The sequence below is a fragment of the Delphinapterus leucas genome, chromosome 1, assembly GCF_059928025.1.
Source record: "Delphinapterus leucas isolate spDelLeu-1000000601 "Yukka" chromosome 1, BTC_Dleu_Yukka2, whole genome shotgun sequence".
In the NCBI taxonomy this organism is placed as follows: Eukaryota; Metazoa; Chordata; class Mammalia; order Artiodactyla; family Monodontidae; genus Delphinapterus; species Delphinapterus leucas.
The window spans coordinates 169,009,844-169,030,334 of NC_143129.1; the positions used below are offsets into that span (position 1 = coordinate 169,009,844).

Genomic DNA, 20,491 nt, shown 5'->3' on the forward strand with positions numbered 1-20,491 from the left:
AATTAATTAATGTATTTATTTATTTTTGGTTGCCTTGGGTCTTCGTTGCTGTGCAACGAGCTTTCTCTAGCTGCGGCGAGCGGGAGCTATTCTTCATTGTAGTGTGCGGGCTTCTCATTGCAGTGACTTCTCTTGTTGCAAAGCATGGGCGCTAGGCGCATGGGCTTCAGTAGTTGCGGTTCACGGGCTCTAGAGAGCAGGCTCAGTAGTTGTGGCGCATGGGCTTAGTTGCTCCGCAGCATGTGGGATCTTCCCGGACCAGGACTCGAACCCGTGTTCCCTTCATGGGCAGGTGGATTCTTAACCACTGCACCACCAGGGAAGCCCTATCTCTTCTACTGTTAATCGACATTTGGATGTTTCCGATTTTTGAGTACTACAAATAATGCTGCTATGAACATTCCTGTACATATACCCTGGTACAGACTTACAGTGTTCTCTAGCATAGAACTGCTGGGTCATAAGGTGTGCATGTGTTCTGAAGTTGCAGCCAGAATGTTTTCCAGTGGTTGTTCCAACTCATACTACCACTGGCCAGATAGGAAAGTTCCTGTGCATCATATCCATGGCAACAACCCTCCCTGTTCACAGAATTTTAAATTTCTGCCTTTTTTTTTTTTCTGCCCTTACTTTGGACATGAAATAGTATCTCAGGGTGGTTTTAATCTGTAATTCCATGACTACTAAAAATGGTCCATTTGACCATTATTCAAAGCAATACTAAGATGTTATTTGCTTTTATCACTGTGTTGACAAAAACAAAGGTGGACAAAACTACCACTTGCACTTTGACACAAATCAAGGCAGTGGCACCAAACCATACTAGGAGTTTTCTATTCTTTATCACCACACATAGGGGGATAAAAGCCAGTTTGTCCTTAATGAAGCCATTAAATTTATTAATTAACTAAATCTCAGTACATGTCTCTTTTTTTTTTTTAGTACATGTCTTTTTAATATTCTGTATGATGAAATGGGAAGTATACATAAAGCCCTCCTGCTACAAACAGCAATACGATGTTTGTCTCCAGGAAAAGCACTTGTGTAATTGAGTTGCTGGGTGAACTAGCTACTTTTTTTAGGGAATAGCATTTTTACTTATTCAATATAGTTTATACTTATATATAAAACTTTTAAAATATATAAACTTTTAATACAATTTGTGTATATACATATACGCATATATACACATATATATGTATACACAAACATATATTATATATGATATATATAAAAGAATAACTAACAATCTATGGTTACTCAGATGGGTATTCAAAAGACAAGGTCTTCAAGATAAACAATGTGAGCCTGTCACCTCAAGGAAAATAATGCACAGTGTTTGTTGCCAGTGATAAAAATCTAGCTTTCAAATAGAAAAAAAAAGAATTCTGGAAAACTTGTATCTACTGCTTGTGAACTTGAGAGATTCTCAATATTTAAAGACTTTTCTGGTCAAGCTGAAGATAATACATGATTTTTTGATATTGTAAAATGAAATATATCAACATTTAGAAGACCTGCATAAGTCAGGGAACCAATATTTTCCAAATGATAAATACATGATGTTATAAAAATCATGCACGGATAAAAGATCCAATAAAAGCATAAGACAGACCAAGATTTTAATGCATCAGAGTACGAACAAGTCATTGACAATGGTTTTCGATTCCACAATGCAACTAAGTTTTGATGTAGTATCAAGGAAAAATATCAACAATGATCTGAAGAGGTTAATTAAAATATTCCTTCCTTTTCCAGTTACTTACCTCTGTGAGGCTGGATTTTCTTCAGATACCTCAACCAAAACAACATATCATAACAGACTGAATACAGAAGCAGGTATGAATATCTAGCTTCCTTCTGTCAAGCCAGATATTAAAAAGATTTGCAAAAATGAAAACAATGCCACTCTTCTCATTAAAACTTTTTTTATTGTTTTGGAAAAGTAGTATTAATTAAAATCTCATTTACATTTTTATGTTAGTATGTAATGGGTTTATTATTATTTGTAAATGAAATAATAAACATTTTAAAAACTCAGTTTTAATTTCTAATACAATATATATCAATAGATATCATTCATACAAGCAAAAGCTCTTTGGGGTCCTTAATAATTTTTAAGAGTATAATGGGGCCCTGAAATCAAAAAGTTTAAGAAACTATTGTTCTGTTGGGTTGTGTCTTGCTCATATTGATTCCTGAGAATTCTTTATATTTTCTCGATACCAGTCTTTTGTCAGTTGTACAAATAGCAGTATCTTCTCCCTGTTTGTGATTTGTCTTTTCACATATTTACCACTTTCTTTATTCTTACTCCTTTCTGCTTTTCAGGCTTACTATCTGGGATCACCTTCCTTCTGCCTGAAGTTCATTCTTTAGAATGTTCTTAAGTAAGGTGTGCTGATAGCAAACTCTCTTTTGACTGAAAACGTCTTTAATTAGCCTCATTCTGGTTATCTATTTTCACTGGGTTTAGAATCCTAGGGAGGCAGTTATCGTCCTTCATAACATTAAAGACAACACTCTACTGGCTTCAAGTGTTGCTGTTGAGAAGTCTAACTATTGCACCTTTGAAGATATTCTATTGTTTCCCTGGCTTCTTTTTTTTTTTTTTTTGCGGTACGTGGGCCTCTTACTGTTGTGGCCTCTCCCGTTGTGGAGCACAAGCTCCGGATGCGCAGGCTCAGCAGCCATGGCTTACAGGCCCAGCCGCTCCGCGGCATGTGGGATCTTCCTGGACCAGGGCACGAACCCGTGTCCCCTGCGTCGGCAGGCGGACTCTCAACCACTGTGCCACCAGGGAAGCCCTCCCGGGCTATTTTTATGATTTTCTCTTTGTCTTTGGTGTTCTGAAGTTTCTCTTTGATATACCTAGAATTAGAGTTTTTAAATTTATCCTTCTTGGGATTTGTTGGGGTTCTTGAAACTGTAGATTAGTGACTTTCATCAGTTCTGAAATATTACCAGCCATTCTCTCTTCAAATATGACTTCTGATCCATGTCTGCTCTACCCTCATTCTGTAACTCTAATTAAAACTATTATAGGGATTTCCCTGGTGGCACAGTGGTTAAGAATCCGCCTGCCAGTGCAGGGGACACGGGTTCGAGCCCTGGTCCAGTAAGATCCCACGTGCCACGGAGCAACTAAGCCCGTTCGCCACAACTACTGAGCCTGCGCTCTAGAGCCTGCGAGCCACAACTACGGAGCCCGTGTGCCATAACTACTGAAGCCCATGTGCCTAGAGCCCGCAACAAGAGAAGCCACCACAATGAGAAGCCCGCACACCACAATGAGTAGCCCCCACTCGCCACAACTAGAGAAAGCCCGCGTGCAACAAAGACCCAACGCAGCCAAATATAAATAAATAAATTTATTTATTTAAAAAAAAAACTATTTTAGATCCTTTTACTTCAGTCTCCATTTCTCATAACCTTTCTTCCCTATTTAACTTCTTAACCCTCTTGCTACATGCTGGATAATATTTTCTAACCTATTTTCTAGTTAAACCACATACCCGTTAAGTTTTTAATTTCCACATTATATTTTTCAATTCTAGAAAATCTTTTGACTCTTTACAAAGCTTTTTGTAGTTTCCTTCTTCCTGCAGATGTGTTCAAGATCTTCTATTTCTTTAAACCCAATAAGTATAGTTATCTTATAATTCTAATACATTAAGTCTTTATAGGTCTATTTCACCTCACTTTTGTTTCTACTAGTTTTTGTCCGGGGTTATTTGTTTATTTGTGTACCCTGGGCTGCTCATTACACTTCAAAACTTATTTGAGGGTATTCTTTTAGGGCTAGGATAAAGGCCTCTAAACAGAAAGGATTTGTATTTGCTTCTGTCTGGCACGTAGGTACTCATCCAGACCAGGACTACTTGAAGCTTTAGGCTTTTGGACCATTCAGGTAGAATTTGGGCAGTAAATCTGCCTGAAGGTTACTTTGTGGTACAACTTACTGTCTGGATTTCCCCTCCCTCCTGCCATCCTCAGTGCTAATGCGATCTTTTTTGCAGTCTGCTAGGGGAAAGGAGGGCTTACTTTTCATTTTTTAGGGCCCAGTTTAATTTGAGGAGCACCTTCTTTTAGATTATCCACCATGCATGGATTCTTGGCTTTGACTTTTGTCCCCCTTCATGCCATGAGGACATCGAAACTGAATCTAAGTTGGCCCTCAGTAAATGTACTCAGTGGAAAAGCAGTTTCAGTGCTCTGCTTATGTCTATGGGTTCACACCTTCTCTTAGACTTTGACCTTAATATTTTCATGGCTCTTAATATTTTTAAGAAATTGGGTTGTTAAAATCTAGTATTTGTTAATTCTTTTCAAAGAGAAGGCTAGTCCAAATAACCTAGCCTGCGATATTCTAGGAAACAGATGTATTCTTTTTTCTTTTTTTAAGTTTTTAACATAAGATCAACATGACAAGAAAAAAGGAAAAAGAAAATGACACACAATTCTACCTGTCACTTTTGTAAATCTTTGGGCACATTCTTTTCTGGTCTAGTGTACAAAGTGACTATATGTACATTTTTTTTTTTTTAAACAAAGGGTAAACCAATCTGACATTTTCACAGCAGCTAATGTCTATGTTTATTATTTGGAGGGATAGTAAGCAAAGAAAATGGTCAAAAATTTTTTAAAAACTTAGGAAAGAACATCCTGAAATTTGCAAAGGTCTTCTTTTGGAAATAAACTTACAGAAAGACGAGATCCAGCTCTTGCTCTGGCAATACTCTCCTTTTCCTTTTCAGATACCCTTCTCTGCACAGCCTGGAAATTGTTTAAGGCTGCAGAGAAGTCATTCATGAGACGTTCCTTCTGAAGTTTCTGCTGGCGCTAAGGAAATTAAATAAGAACTTGAAATTTCACATTAACCCAGAATCATTTGGTTTTAATTCCCATTAAAAGCAAAATTATACCTCCTAAAGAGTTCCAACTAGGAAAATTACTATGAAATAGGCTCTTCCTTAAATTAATAAATTTGTCCTTTTCTAACTCAAATCCCTGGTTAATACTATAGGCCAAGTCAGAGTTTTCCTTCTTTCATTCTGACAAACCTGGGAATTGGGTATCATTTACCTGGTAAGGGAATCTCAGAGCGAGCCACAATTCAAAATGTTAGCTCCCAGGAGAATCTAAAAGCAGAATACCCAACAGAGATTGTTTTCTTGCTAAAATGTTAAAACTGTATTCATCTATACTGAGTTCACAGCTTACCTGAAAACCATCATTTTCCTTCACACTGTAGTGAGGTTCAAAATCTTTGAGAACCTGAAAACTACTTTGTAGAGTTACGAGCTACCTTTACTAAGCTTACTGATGCTACGTCTCAAAAAACACATACTGAGAGCACTTGCTGGGTGCTGAGAACACAGAAGTAAAAAGTCACCCCTGACCTCAAACAGCTTATCATCTATGTGGAGATAAAGAATTTAGATATACAAATAACAAATCAATACAAATAATTGCTATATTCAATTAGTACTATACAGAGTACTGTACACATTATACAGAGGCAAGTATGATCAGTAAGAATCTAAGTGATCAAAAGGCCTCCAGAGGAGGTGGGCACCGAAGGAAGAGTAAGGCATGAAGAGCAGAGAGAAGGGGTAAGGCGAATCCAGGCAAGGCAACAGTGTGAGCAAAGGCATGGTGGCAGAAATTTGCAGAGGATCTAGAAAAAGATAGTTTGGCTTGAACCAAAGGCTTTTTCATGAGCATAGCTAAAAGATAAAATTGGAAAAGGAGGAAAGGGGGTGGCCACGGCAGGTTTTAAATGCCAAGATAATGAGTTTGGGATTCAACCTCTACAGAACAAAGAGCAACGAAGATTTCTGTGTGGAGAACATGATGGGTACAAAATGATAACTTAGAAAAATTAGTCCGTGATGGTGATGGAATGGGAAAAAGAAACAAGTCAAAAAGATGACTGCAATAATCTAGATTTAAGGTTAGGAAGACGTGGTATCAGTAATGGGAACACAAAGAAATGAATCTAAGGAATATTATGTGACTGGCTGTGGGGAAAGGGGTATGAAGTCAAGGGATGACTCAAATTTCACGCCTGGGAGAGTGATGGTAATACTGAAGAGCAAATTTAGATAAGGGACTTTTTATCCCTTTTCTTGGATTTTAATTTTTACATAAACATTATAACAATAGGGGGAAAAAACCCATCACTCCCCAATCTCACTATACAAAAGTGCTATCTTTTAAGTATATCATTAACATTTTCCATGTTACCATACTCTTCACAATTATGGTCTTTGTTATATAATACTCCATCAAGTTGATCTAGTAAATTTTAGGTAAACATTCCTTCTAGACTGTTCCACTTTTAACCATTATAAATAAAGCTAAAGTGAGCCCCATTGTAACAGCTAATATTTATACAGTGCTTATCATGTACCAGTACTGTTATAAGTACCTTATATAATAACTCATTTAATCCATACATCAACCTATAAATTAGGTACTATTATAGTACCTATTTTACAGATCAGACAAATGAGGCACAGAGAGGTTAAGCAATTTGCCTATGATCACAGAGTAAATGGCAGGGGTAGAATTTAAATCCAGGAAATTTGGCTCCGGAGTACATAGTTGGTTTCCTTTTCTTAGAACGCAAACACATTTGCAGGAGTGGGAACATTAGGTCAAAAGGCACAAACTTTTTTATGACAATAAGCATTGTTAATCAGCTTAGTCAAGGGGTTTGGGTGAAACAGGAAGAATTCAGTATAAGACAACACATTAAATTTTAGATGAAGGCAGCATATTCAGGAGGAGATGTTAGAGCAGGAATTGGCAATATGGGCCAAATACTTAGAGGTTTAGGGGCTAGGGCTTGAAAAAGATCTGGGGATCACGTTCATAAAGGTGACAGGAAGCTCATAAAAGTACAGTAGAAAAGACTCCTGAGGGAGAAAGCATAGAGTAATAAAATTACAGGATCAATGGCAGAGCCTTGGGGCACACCCACTTCTACGAAGATATAAAGTCAGAGAAGGAGGCTGAGACTCAACCTGGGGTAAGAGAAAATAGGCCAGAAAGGGATCACCAGAGTTGGGAGACATGAAAACTACTTTGTAGGCTTTACTACAGAGATCATGGAAAGAAGAAAGTTTCAGTGAAGACAGGATGGGCAAGAGGATCAAATGAAACAAAGAAAAGTGAATAAACTCAAAAAAGGCCACTGGCTTTAGCAACTAGGAGATTACTGATGACAGCACGTAGGTATGAGAAAATGTGAGAGTAGGATGTATGGTTTGATAGTCCAGTAACAAAAAGATGGGTGACAGGGCTCACATTAAGTAGATAAAGAAACAATTGAAAGGGAAAAGAATATTCAGCACAATAGGAGGAAGGGAATCAAGGATCTGTATTTCACCAGAGAGAATATGTCTGTAGATTTATTTCATGTTCTTAATGATCCAAGATAACGTAAGGGAACAAGAGCATGCATAATCCAAAACTAAATTCTATTTGATTTTGGAATACGTTAGGTTTATTTTTAAGCAGATTGAACTTTACATTTTGCTTAGGCTACTATTTAACACTTAAGTACTTTCAATACTCTGTTTACATCAGACTCTTAGACTCCCTTTTTATTACTGCTAAAATTATCTGCAAGTGTGTATTCCCTAAGTGCACAGCTGGGGGGAGGAAAGGGGTGATTTGGGAACAATTTGAGACAATGAATGGCAAGGGGGAACTGGTCCATAGGTGAAATATCAGGATGAGTAACAAAACAAACAGCACATGTGGATAGTCAAAGGGTGATTACATTAAGGTTACTACTTTGTAGCAGGATGACAAAAGCACCTAGTTTTGGTTCTTTTCTTTTGTGCAAGGGGATGCCAAAACTCCAAAGGCTGAACCATATACTTCATTAAATGACTTGCCAGGAATGGGTTAAACTGATGATTTTCAAACTTTTTTGATGGAGACACAGAATAAGAATGTGACATCTTGACCTAGCACCATATATATACATATGTATGAAAGTTTCATTAACAGTATTTACCCTTATTACATGGTTACACACTCTGATATTTCTACTTTGTTTCATTTTTATAAATGATGATCACAACACACTAAAATTGTTTTATGTTCCAATAGTCACAATGCACAGACAACCCGGGATAGGGAGGTGGTAGGCTTCATCTTTAGAGCCATCAGAGATAGGATACCATCATTTAAAAAAATTCAATAATAAAAAGAAATGTAAGTTAAGTGCTCCCATGAGTGGTACAGAAACTAAAAGCAAAATAGAATCATAATAGGCTAAGATAGATGAAGAAGGTTTTTGCCCTGGAAGAGAGAGGATTTGAGGCAGACCATGAATAATAGATTAAAAAGTCAAGCCACAGTGGAGGGGGCACATCTGACTTCAGGAACGTCTGAAGAAAAGGCACGCATATCAAGGGAACAATGAATTCCAGTAAAAATTGTGTGTTTTTAAAGGATTTAAATGGCCACTGAAGAAAATGACTTAAATAGAGGAATCTATTTCCCTGAGCATTTCCTCAACCTGAGACCTATAAATGATTCATGATGCGACATGAAAGTGACTACAAAATATAAAAGACGTCTGCTTGAAATTTATAGATACAGGATACAAGAAAACTAGGATCAAGCCTGAAAGCATAAAGCTGCAGGTCAAACCCCAACAAGATGCAAACATGGACATTCTTCTCCAGTTAAACCCATTTTACTAATATATTATTACTAATAACAGCAGCCACTACCCATATTGAGTACCTACTAAATGCTAGGCACTTTGCAAGATCCGGTGCATATGTTCTTTCTGTTGTCACAAAAGACACTTATCCATTTTATGAATAAGGAAACTGAGGTTCAGAGAAGGTCTATCTAGAACCAAAGGCCAAGTTATTTTTGTTTCACACACTGCCTCTCCACAAAAACAAAGTCCTTTCTTATTAAAAAACAAGCCAAAACCCCACAAAATACCAACCTGTTCTGAAGTAGATAAAGGAAGGGGCAAGGACCCTAATTCCTTCAGTAATTCATTTGTTTCCTTGGCAAGCTGATTTGTAGAGTGTTGTAACTGTTGCCTAAGAGAGAAAAGATATGTTTTAGGATATTCTCACTTCTTGAGAGCTGTTGGTATCAGTTCGTTCTCAGAGTGTCTCACAACACAGGGAATGAAAGGGCACTTGAAGAAATGGGTTCCTAGATGCCCAGGTTCACAACAAAATTCCGGAAATACTACCCAGTCATACTCACCTCAAGTCGTCTTCATGTTACTGAGTAGAAAGAACCTGCCTCAATGAAACCTGCTGACTGGGTATTTTAACTCCTCGGGGAGGAAGGAAAAGCATTCTCAGCAGTTCTGATAGAAGAAGAGCAACTGCCCCCACACCTCAATCTAAGAGTTTTAACACACTGAACGCTCTCTCAAAACTGTCGTATTGATTTGCCCAGGAGTTCTGCATGGGTACTGTCTGTCACAGTCCACTGACTAGTGACAGAATCCAGGCACTGGAGGTTGGACGAAATGTGCATTAGAAGCACAGCTTCCACCCTAGGGAACAACCTCCAAAGATCTACTCCCACGCTCTTGCTTAAAACTCATGCTTTTTCAGCTTTATCCTTGGCTCCCTACCTGTCCCTTAGGCCTGACTTTCTGGCTCTTCCCTCCAAAACAAAGAAGCCCTATACTGTGTAAAAAAATGTAACGAGCAGAGGGGGAAGGAAATTAAAGAGGGAAGAATGTGTGCTATATTAAGTGGGATTGAAAGGTAGCAGAAATACAAAAAAGGTTCCTTTAGTCATGGTTTCCTCTACTATCTGGCCATTTCTACAAAGGGTTTAAGGGAGGACAGGGAAACCACACCATTAATTACTAATGTTTTTTTCACTGCAAAGGGGCCTCCAAGATAAAAAAAATAAAAATAAATAAAACAAGGGAGTCAAAACCAAGAGGGAGACAAAACAAACAAACAAACAAAACAACCCCAAGAGGGAAGTCAATCAGAAGCCTGAGCATCGCAGACAGTACTAACATACCCAGAGCTATCTCACATCTCCCTGGAAAAAGCTCAAAGTAGTAAGTCATTCTCTCACTTCACAATGTCTAGGACAGGAAACAAAGAATATCGTTCAGTGCGTGTTAAAGATGAAAACTTGAACTTCTAAAAGCAGAGACGGAGTCAAGAAGGACATAATAAAAAGAATCTATTCCACTATTCTCTCCCTCAGACTCTCCTCGGGTCATTCTGAATACATTTTTCTAATATGATAGACAGTTGGAAATCCAACCCGATTAGACGAGCGCTGTAGATCATCAGGAGGCCTCTGCCAACAAGGAAGCTCATTTAGGCAGAATGTAGTTTAAGAGTGGTAGGGATTCCCTCTCTGCTTCCCTAAATTGTTCTGCTAAACTGCCCAAGGGAGAAAAGAAGCAGCGTTCAAGGACTCTGCGAGGCAACGGAGATCACAACCCATTAATATATTTTGTTGCTCCCCTTCTAGATCCAGCTATGACCTCATATCCCACTGCCTCTCATTCTGATTTCACAGGCCTGAAACCTCAGCTGCCAGGCAGCAAGGGTATTAAGTGTGTCCCCAAAAGGTCCTCACAAATCCCAACCTTGTTAGGAAGCTACTCACAGATTTTCCTGTAGCTTGCTTGAATCTTGCTTAGTTCCTAGTTGGCTCATCAAATTCTTTATCTGAGCAGCTGGGGAGAGAAGAAAAAAAGATTTATTGAAAAGAAAAACACACACACACACACACAAAAAAAGAAAAACACAGGGCTTCCCTGGTGGCGCAGTGGTTAAGAACCCACCTGCCAATGCAGCAGACACGGGTTCGAGCCCTGGTCCAGGAAGATCCCACATGCCGCGGAGCAACTAAGCCTGTGCGCCACAACTACTGAGCCTGCGCTCTAGAGCCCGTGAGCCACAACTACTGAAGCCCACGCGTCTAGAGCCCGTGTTCCACAACAAGAGAAGCCACCGCAATGAGAAGCCTGTGCACCGCAACGAAGAGTAGCCCCCGCTCAGCAATGAAGACCCAACACAGCCAAAAATAAATAAATAAAATAAATAAATTTTTTTAAAAAAGAAAAATACATTCATCACGAGCATCCTAATTCTCAGATCACTGGTCTCTCTCCACATCCTGAATAAGTACATACAACTAATAGAAAGCATGCTATGATCAAGACCTTGGCATATATATTCCCGTCTAAAGCTACTTATAAGGTCCGCCTTTCTCCTCTAGAGTAACTGTGCCACTAAGTAGAGGGTGGTGGTTTTGTTCATCACTCCCAAAGAACTCCCACATTTTGCCAGATTTCCCATGACACTGGTTAAAATGTTCATCACTTTTGGAATGGCCTTGATACCAAATATCAATTCACAACAATAAAAATTTAAATTCACTCATACACAATATTTTATACGGCAAACATTTTTGGAAAGACAATGTACACTTATTATTAAGTTACCACTAACTGAGCACCTCTATGTGCCAAGTACTATATTAGGAGCTTTGTATACATAATCTTATTAATTTTCATAGCAACAGTCTGAAGTAGATGTATCTCCACTGTGCAGATGAGGAAATATATTTAAAGAAGTTAAATATCTTATATAAGGGCACACAAAAAGTAGCAGGGCAAAAAAATCAATCCCAGGTACATCAGACTGCAATGCCTATATTTTAACTACGCTGTCTGTAGACAAACAGTGTATCGTTTTGTTCAGATTACTCTACCTAGATATTGTGCTAAGATCTGGAATGGTCATGTTTGAATCCTAGATGTTTAAGCCCCTAGTCCTGGACTAGGAAAGCAGAGGAATGGATTGTCTCTCAATAAGGAGAAACACCAGCCTGCCTGGGAATCTGAACACCCTTGTCCCTCACTGACTTCTGCAACAGGAACAGAGCCCCTGATTTCCCATGTCCTGCTTTCTATTTTCTTTTTCTGGTTGGCAGGGAGGACGAGGGAGATTCATTCATTCATTCATTCATTTGCAGAGCTTGGAATTTTATTGTACGACTTTTTTGTTTGTTTACACGCTTGCATTTTAAGAGCATTCCCTGTCTTCTATTGCAAGTAGCTGGAATACAGAACACAACAATAGAGTACTTTTTGCCCAGGGGAAACACAATTAATTATCTTTAAGTTTCACTAGAACTTCAAGAGATGCTATAACACAATAGGTAATATATGGCTCCTCTAGCCAAAAGACAATGTCCTTTGTGAGGGCCTTTCCTACCCTCTCAGGATTAATGCCCAAGTTTCACCTGTGAAACACCAGACTGCTAAATGACTGGCTTAGTGGAAGAAGATGAGGTACTGTACTGTATCATTTGTATACATCTCATAGGAACAATACATAAACAAAGCTTCAATGTCCAATGAAAACGAAATTGCACTTATTAGAATTTTAAATTTTAAAAATTAATTGTTCCTGGGACTTCCCTGGTGGCACAGGGGTTGAGGCTCTGTGTTCCCAATGCAGGGGACCCAGGTTCGATCCCTGGTCAGGGAACTAGATCCCACATGCATGCCGCAACTAAGAGTTTGCACGCCAGAACTAAGGAGCCCACGTGCCACAACTAAGGAGTCCACCTGCCGCAACTAAGGAGCCCACGTGCCACAATTAAGGAGCCCGTGAGCTGCAACTAAGGAGCCCACCTGCCGCAACTAAGACCCAGCACAACCAAAATAAATAAATATTTTTTAAATTAATAAAAATTAATTGCTTCTTATGATAAGATGCTTCTTAAATAACAAAATTTGGGGGTCAGAGTCATAACCTTGGCCCTTATTCGGTCACCAAGGGTAGTAAAAAGGCAAGCCGAAGTTTATTAAGTACCAGTTACCTTAAGAAAACCCAGATGTGTTAATAGCCTCTAAGTCTGTTAAGAAACAATAATTAAGCAAAATCTTTCAGGTGATTGCTGAGTGACTCTTCTCCTAAGTAGAAACTGAACAACTTAGTCCTTAGCAGCATGTACAAGTTATTTCTCCTGTAAAAAATTAATAAACAGAAACTTCAGTTAAACAGAGTTGGGAGACCAGAAGGGGGAGCTCGCACACCCTGCCACAACAGCCAAGCCCAACTGCTATGAAGAAGACTCCTCTCAGCCAATGAAAAGCCATGGACTCTTTGTTTGCTATACCCCTCCCAACTTCCTTTTCCCCTTCCCTTGCCAGGAGGGGGATTCCACTTGGCTAGCCATGATTGCAGACCCCAAACTGCAACTCTGCTGATCGTGAATAAACCCCTCTTTGCCGGAGAAATATCTGGCAGTCTCTGTTTTAGGTCAACACTCCCTAGCCCAAATCCCTGTGTCATCATGGGTGTAACAAAGCAAAATTTTGCGAAGTCAAGAATATATTGGTTTTTAACACTTCAAATTATGATTTTATCTTATTTTGAGGCCATTTTTTAAGTAAAACTATAACTCCACTTTTACAATAGAAATATAGAATTCGCTTGATTAAAAAGTTGCCTTTTGACAAACTTTCCTAAAATATATCTATTCTATTAAATGAGGGGTTTTAGCTTATTGGTTCCATTGGAAAATGTAAGCACTATAAAATACTGCATTCTGCTAAAAAAAAACACTATGTAAGATATAAATAATCATTTTTCATCACTAAGATGTATAATGTCCTTCTTACCTAAGTCAAATGGGAATCAGAGTCAAAGCTATCTACTGGGTGGCCAAACAAATAATTTAAGAAAGAGGACAGATGTTAGCATTTACTGAGCATTCACCATGTGCCAGACACTGGGCTACATACTTGATGTGGTATAATAAAAAATATATTTGGTCTTTGTCCCCAGTTCTTGGCATAAAGCTCCTAAAACCCTTGGAATTTCCGGAGTGATAGTGATAGTAGTGTCTTTTGTTATTCATAAAGGGTTCCTTTGGAGCATACTGAGTTTACCTATTGAAGTGACTGACTTAGGGTAGGGCTCCTGATAGGCTTAGGTTGGGTGGGGTTAGTCACCAGAAAGATCAAGTGATTATCAGGTTGGAACTTTCAGTTCCACCCATCAACCTCTGGAAAGGTGGGGGGTGGGGGGTGGGGGGGGCGTGGCGCAGAGATGCGGGGAGGGTGTCAGCGCTCAGAGAGAGCATGGAAGTTCTGAGCTCTTCCCACATACCTTGCCCTATGCATCTCTTCTATCTGGCTGCTCCTGAATTATATCCTTTTATAATAAACCAGTAATCTGTAAGTAAATGTTTTCCTGAGTTATGTGAGCTGGGCTAGCAAACTAGCTGAACCTGAGGAGGGGCTCATGGGAACCTCCAATATGGCTCACTGGTCAGAAGCACAGATAAGAACTTGGACTTACAATTGGCATCTGAAGGGGGTGGGGTGGGGGGAGTCTTGTGGGACTAAGTCCTTAATTTGTGGAGTCTGATGCTAACTCCAGGTAGTGTCAGAATTGAGTTAAATTGGAGGACACCCAACTGAAGTCCAGAGAATATGATAATTGCTTGGTGTGTGGTAAATCCACACATCTGGTGTCAGAAGTATTGACAGTGGAGGAAACACAGAAGTGTGTTTCCTTCACACTTGATAAGTATTATCTTATTAAATAAGCATTATTACAGATGGGCACACTGAGGCTCACACTGAGTGTTACAAAACTCATTAATTCATTCATTTACAATACCTACTCTACACTGTTATGTGCTCTAGAAGATACTGCTCTCGAGAAGCTTACATTTTAAGGAAAAGAGATAATAAGCATATATCAGGTGGTGATAAGTGCTATAAAGAAAAATAAATTCAGTTAAAGGCTGGTAGGGAGGGGGTACTAGTTTACACGGGGCGGTCAGAGAAGAGTTCTCTGATAAGGTGACACAGAGCAGAGACCCAAATGAAGTGAAAGATCAAGCCATGCGAAATTTCTGGGGGAGCTCTCTAGCAGAGAGCATTAAGCACAAAATCCCCAAGGCAAGAGCACTTGTTGTGATGGAGGCACAGGAGGCCTAGAGGCAGCAAAAGAGAGGTAAGAGAGAGAGGGGAGCCAGATTACATAGGGCCTTGTAAACTAGAGCAAGGACTTCGAATTTTAAAGAAATGTGAGGCCACTGATGGTTTTGAGCAGAGTGTCATAAAAACCAGCATTCAAACCCAGGAGGGCTAATTCCAATAACTATGCGGGCCTCTCACTGTTGTGGCCTCTCCCGTTGCGGAGCACAGGCTCCGGACGCGCAGGCTCAGCGCCCATGGCTCACGGGCCCAGCCGCTCCGCCGCATGTGGGATCTTCCCGGACCGGGGCACGAACCCGTGTCCCCTGCATCGGCAGGCGGACTCTCAACCACTGTGCCACCAGGGAAGCCCCCCGCAATGACTATATTCTTTATGCCACACTAGGTTCTCTCAAAAGGCTGACGCTTAAAGGAAATACACAGAACTAGTGACTTAGGGCAGGCCTCCGTTTCCCAGTGTTCCACTTCGCCCCACCCTGCTTATTTGATAGCATCCTAACTTAATAGCTCTCTGCTCCAGATAGGCTGATGCCCTTGCTGTAACCTGCTCCCTTCCCGGACTCCCTCCCACCTTTGGTAAGGTTCCTGTGTACTCACCAGAGTTCAGCAGAGTGCCAGCACCCAGCGGGTAATAAGTAACTGTTGATTAATTGAGTTAGCCTCTGTTTTATGTCATGCCACTTTCAAGGCAGAAGATATGAATAAACATGAGCTAGGAATAATGAGACCTAAACTCTAAGCCAGATTCGACCACTAACTACATGTATGGCACCAGACAAGTCATTTCATGTTGCTGGGTCTCTTTCACCAATTGTATATGATATTCAGGTTTAACTAACATATATTGAGTACTTACTATTTGTCACAGTACTTACTATTTGTGTGGGGCTTTGTAGTCATTAAATTATTACAACTATGTAAGGACTAAATGATCTCTAAGTACTCCCACCACTGCTCAATGCTAAAATTCAGCAATAATGAAGAAGCTCTAGTCCCAGAATGATGCTGTGTAACCATGCAGTGTTTTTAAGCCAGAGTTTGGCTTAGAGAGACTCTGCCTGTGTACAAATGGGACTGGATTGACTATATGCCTCTGATGGCACTGACCACATTCTACTCATTTTTTTTTTTTTTTTTTTTTTTTTTTTTTGCGCTGTACGCGGGCCTCTCACTGTTGTGGCCTCTCCCGTTGTGGAGCACAGGCTCCGGACGCACAGGCTCCGGACGCACAGGCTCAGCGGCCATGGCTCACGGGCCCAGCCGCTCCACGGCATGTGGGATCCTCCCAGACCAGGGCACAAACCCGCGTCCCCTGCATCGGCAGGCGGACTCTCAACCACTGCGCCACCAGGGAAGCCCTTCTACTCATTTTTGTATTTGCATAACCACACACACATACATACCCCTCCAGAAAATAGTTGGTTACAGGGTGACATATAAAGGGAAATGTTACTGGTATGGCAGTTCAAGGAAACATTTCATCTTACTGACTGTCTTTATATAGAGCATTCTCCTTAGAAACTCTACAGGTATGTCAAAGTTTCAAGTTGTTAATCGTCTATCAAACCATATTAAATGCCCTAGAGACCAAAGGGGACTTTACAGACTTTGGGGGGAAAAAAATCAATTGAAATTCAGCTGCTCTTTGTATATTCTCAGCTGAGAACTTTTATTTATCTAGACTTTTCTGACTTCTTTTGTTTGCTGAGATTACCTGAATTGGGATGGGGGGTGGGGCGGAGGAGGACTTTATAGGGTCACTTACTAGTTAAGCACCAGAATGAATCCAAGCCTCCATCAATTCTATCTAAATTCCTGCATATTGATATTTTCCTAAAAGTTTCCAGCAAGACTCAGGTATCAGATGCCCCAAAACTCAAATGATAAAGACAGTGGTGTCTACATCTACTGGAAGTATCATTGTTTTGTATACCGCCCTCCATAACCACCAACATCAGAGGTTTATTTGAAAATAGTGACTTAATGACCCATCTGTTTTACAACTAAGAAATGTATTCCTTCAACCTAAAGCACAAAAAGAAATAGAATAGTGTGAATGTTTACATACATGCTTATTTTCACTTGAATGTACTTAAAATGTCAAAAAGTGCAGTGATACTTCTTGGAACAATTTTTACCAAAATGGGCTACATCTAAAAGGGTTTTCTGGTCAGCTCGGTTAATGAGAAAACTCCTTTTCTAAGCATTCTAGTAAATAAAAGTTTTACTTTAGATTGATTTGTCACAATATTTTGGATGAAAATAATTGGGTATCTATTCTCTATGAAATGCTACATAATCCTGGAAACCAGATGACTAGGCCTCAGTTCCGTGTAAGCAATTTTGTTATTTTTAAAACTAGGCCTCAATTTCTCCTATCACTGACCTCTCACTTTTAAAAGCATGTCCTGGCTAAAATTTTTAAAAGACTACGAAGCAAATCAATTTATTGCACATTACAGCTAACACCCACACTAGGAACTACTCTAGACTGAACACTCTTCATGTGCTTTTAGCTGATATAGGCAGAATGTGAATCTCCAAATGAACCTTAATCCAAATCAATGTCTAGTCATATCAAAAGCAACTACCATACAGGTAAAAATTTCTTCATCTGAGAGACTCGAATGCTCTAATTCAGTATATTAAACAAGCAAATATAAATTCAAAGAAAGAGCATTATTTACATTAAATGAGAAAATGATAGCCTACGTGGTCATTATTACAATGAAGTCATCTCAGTGTCTTTGAAAATTAGGTTTGCACTGCTTTTGCAAAGCTACAATGAAAATGACCTGACTTTTTAAAAGTAGCCACTATAGGACTTCACTGGTGGCGCAGGGGTTAAGAATCCGCCTGCCACGGGGTGGTGGTGTGATGAATTGTGAGATTGGGATTGACATATATACACTAATATGTATAAAATGGATAACTAATAAGAACCTGCTGTATAAATAAATAAATAAAATAAAATTCAAGAAAAAAAAAAGTAGTATCTCTCTGTCAACTTCCTAAGACAGGAGAGATTTCTAGCAACAACAACAACAACAAAGAATCCTCCTGCCAAAACAGGTGACATGGGTTCAAACCCTGGTCCAGGAAGATCCCACATGCCACAGAGCAACTAAGCCCGTGTGCCACAACTACTGAGCCTGCGCTCTAGAGCCCACGAGCCACAACTACTGAGCCCACGCGCCACAACTACTGAGCTCATGTGCCGCACTACTGAAGCCACGCACCTACAGCCCGTGCTTCGCAACAACAGAAGCCACAGCAATGAGAAGCCCGCGCACCGCAACAAAGAGTAGCCCCACCGCAACTAGGGAAAGCCCGCGCACAGCAACGAAGACCCAATGCAGCTAAAAAATTAAAACAACTAAAAAAAAAAAAGTAGCCGCTATACTACAATAGTAAAGCTCTAAACTAAACTGAACATGAATACTAAACATCAAAGGTATAATCTTCTATTTACCATACCCATGACAGGACACGAACTCGTTAAGAGCACAGACTCTCAGTTAAGACTGCTGTGTGCTATTCCTGGTTCCACCACTTCCTAGCAAAAGTTTCTATTCCTCTGTGCCTCAGTTTCCTCACCTAAAAAATGGGAAAAACAAGAGAACCCTCATATGGTTGTTGTGAGGATGACCTAAGATAATATGAAGCTAAATTTAGAACATGTCTGGCACTTAAAAGAACTCAATTAAGGATAGCTATTATTATCAAACTCGAGACCAAGAAAAATGTACTTAGCAATGATAAAATCAATTAAGTACACATCGAATGCTAACTACATATCCACTGCTGTGCCAGGCACTGAAGCTAAAGACAGCTGTACAATGCGTGATCACTATCCCCACAACAAAACTAATAGTAATCTCTCAGTTGGAATAACAAGGTCAAAAAGCATGAATTAAAGACTACAGAATAAAGTAAGTGTTAAGCTTGCAAGTTCAAAGGAAAAAACCAAAATGATAGCTAACATTTCTTAAACAATGTTGCAGGCACTGCTTTAAGCACTTTATATAAATTACCTCACTTAATTCCCACAATCCTATGAAGTAGAGTCTATCATTAACTCCATCTCATAGATGAGGAAACTGTGAAATAGAGAGGTACAGCAATATGTTTACATAGCTAGCAAGAAGCAGATCTAGGGCTCAAACCCAGGCAGTCTGACTCCTGAGCCTGCTCACTTAACTACTAAACTGTAGTGGAGCAGGGGGCTCAACCAATAATATCACCATTTACTGAATGTCTACTATGTACCGGGCACTAGACTAGGCACTTTCAAACATCCCACTTTAACAACACCATTCATTTTACATATGGGGTAACAGATAGAAAGGGGAACTAGCCTGCCCAAGGTGAACAGTACAACACAGAGGAGCAAGGACTCAGCCACAGATCTACTGAGCTTAAGGCCCAGGCTCTTCCTGACTTCACTCTTTCAAAAGCAAAGGAAGGCTTAGTTACAAGCGGCAGGATTTAAGCACAACTCAAAGGATTTTTATAATTTAGGTAGCTAGTGAGATAGGGAAAGATTAAAGAAAGGAGGAACAGAAAGAGCAAAAACTTGCAGCAAAACCCCGTGTTTAGGGATGTTAAGAAAAACAGCCTGCCTGTAACAAAGAGAAGTAGAAAATATGGCTAATTTGGGTTAAGATGACAGAGACAGTGAAAGCAAGGTGAAATGTTAAGATCTGATACAGCAGACAACAGAGAGCCGCCATAGGCTCTTGAGGAGGTGAGTGGTATAATGAAAACAGGACTTTAGACATACTGCTGATAGCCTTATCAGGATGAACTAGAATGGGAACAGAGACACTGAGAGTATGCTGCTGGATGACAGAGGCTGAGATCATGAAGACTTATGAGGAGGACAATGAAATAAAGAGCAAGGGGCCAATATGAAAATAACTCTGAAAGAACAACCCAGAGGACTGCACACGATAATCAGTTTTAAAAGTTCAACTGCTTTTAATTTTTTTAGTAAACAGAACCATATCAATAAATTAGCAACGTTGGGCTTCCCTGGTGGTGCAGTGGTTAAGAATCTGCCTGCCAATGCTGGGAACATGGGTTCAAGCCCTGGTCCAGGAAGATCCCACATGCTGCAGAGCAACTAAGCCCATGCGCCACAACTACTGAGCCTGCGCTCTAGAGCCCGTGAGCCACAACTACTGAGCCCGTGTGCCACAACTACTGAAGCCCGCGCGCCAGAGCCTGTGCTCCACAACAAGAGAAGCCACCACAATAAGAAGCCTGCACACAGCAACAAAGAGTAGCCCCCACTCGCCGCAACTAGAGAAAGCCCGCGTGCAGCAACAAAGACCCCAACACAGCCATAAATAAATAAATAAATAAATAAATAAATAAATTTTTTAAAAAATTAGCAACGTTAAAGAACAGAAATGATGTTCTTTAATCTCTTCAGAGATAACTTGGCGCCTGTTAAGGTTATTTCCTTATATCTGCCTCAGCAATACT

General features: G+C 39.9%; 1 protein-coding gene across 6 annotated transcripts in view; it reads right to left on the bottom strand.

The window, feature by feature from the left end:
- The window catches only part of STX12 (syntaxin 12), a 34,073-nt gene that overhangs the window by 9,839 nt on the left and 3,743 nt on the right, over positions 1–20,491 (bottom strand). For 5 of the 6 annotated variants that reach the window (XR_016388150.1, XM_089898057.1, XM_022551958.3 and 2 more), the window contains exons 2-4: positions 10,642–10,711; positions 8,984–9,083; positions 4,705–4,842 (exon numbers count right to left, since the gene is read on the bottom strand). Coding sequence is in view for 5 of the 6 variants with exons in the window: in XM_089898057.1 (XP_089754183.1) it covers positions 4,705–4,842; positions 8,984–9,083; positions 10,642–10,711 (308 nt within the window). In the remaining variant the exon portion in view is untranslated. Of the gene's footprint in view, positions 1–4,704; positions 4,843–8,983; positions 9,084–10,641; positions 10,712–12,867; positions 14,046–20,491 lie in introns of those variants that run through there. The other variant, XM_089898062.1, reaches the window with a different exon arrangement.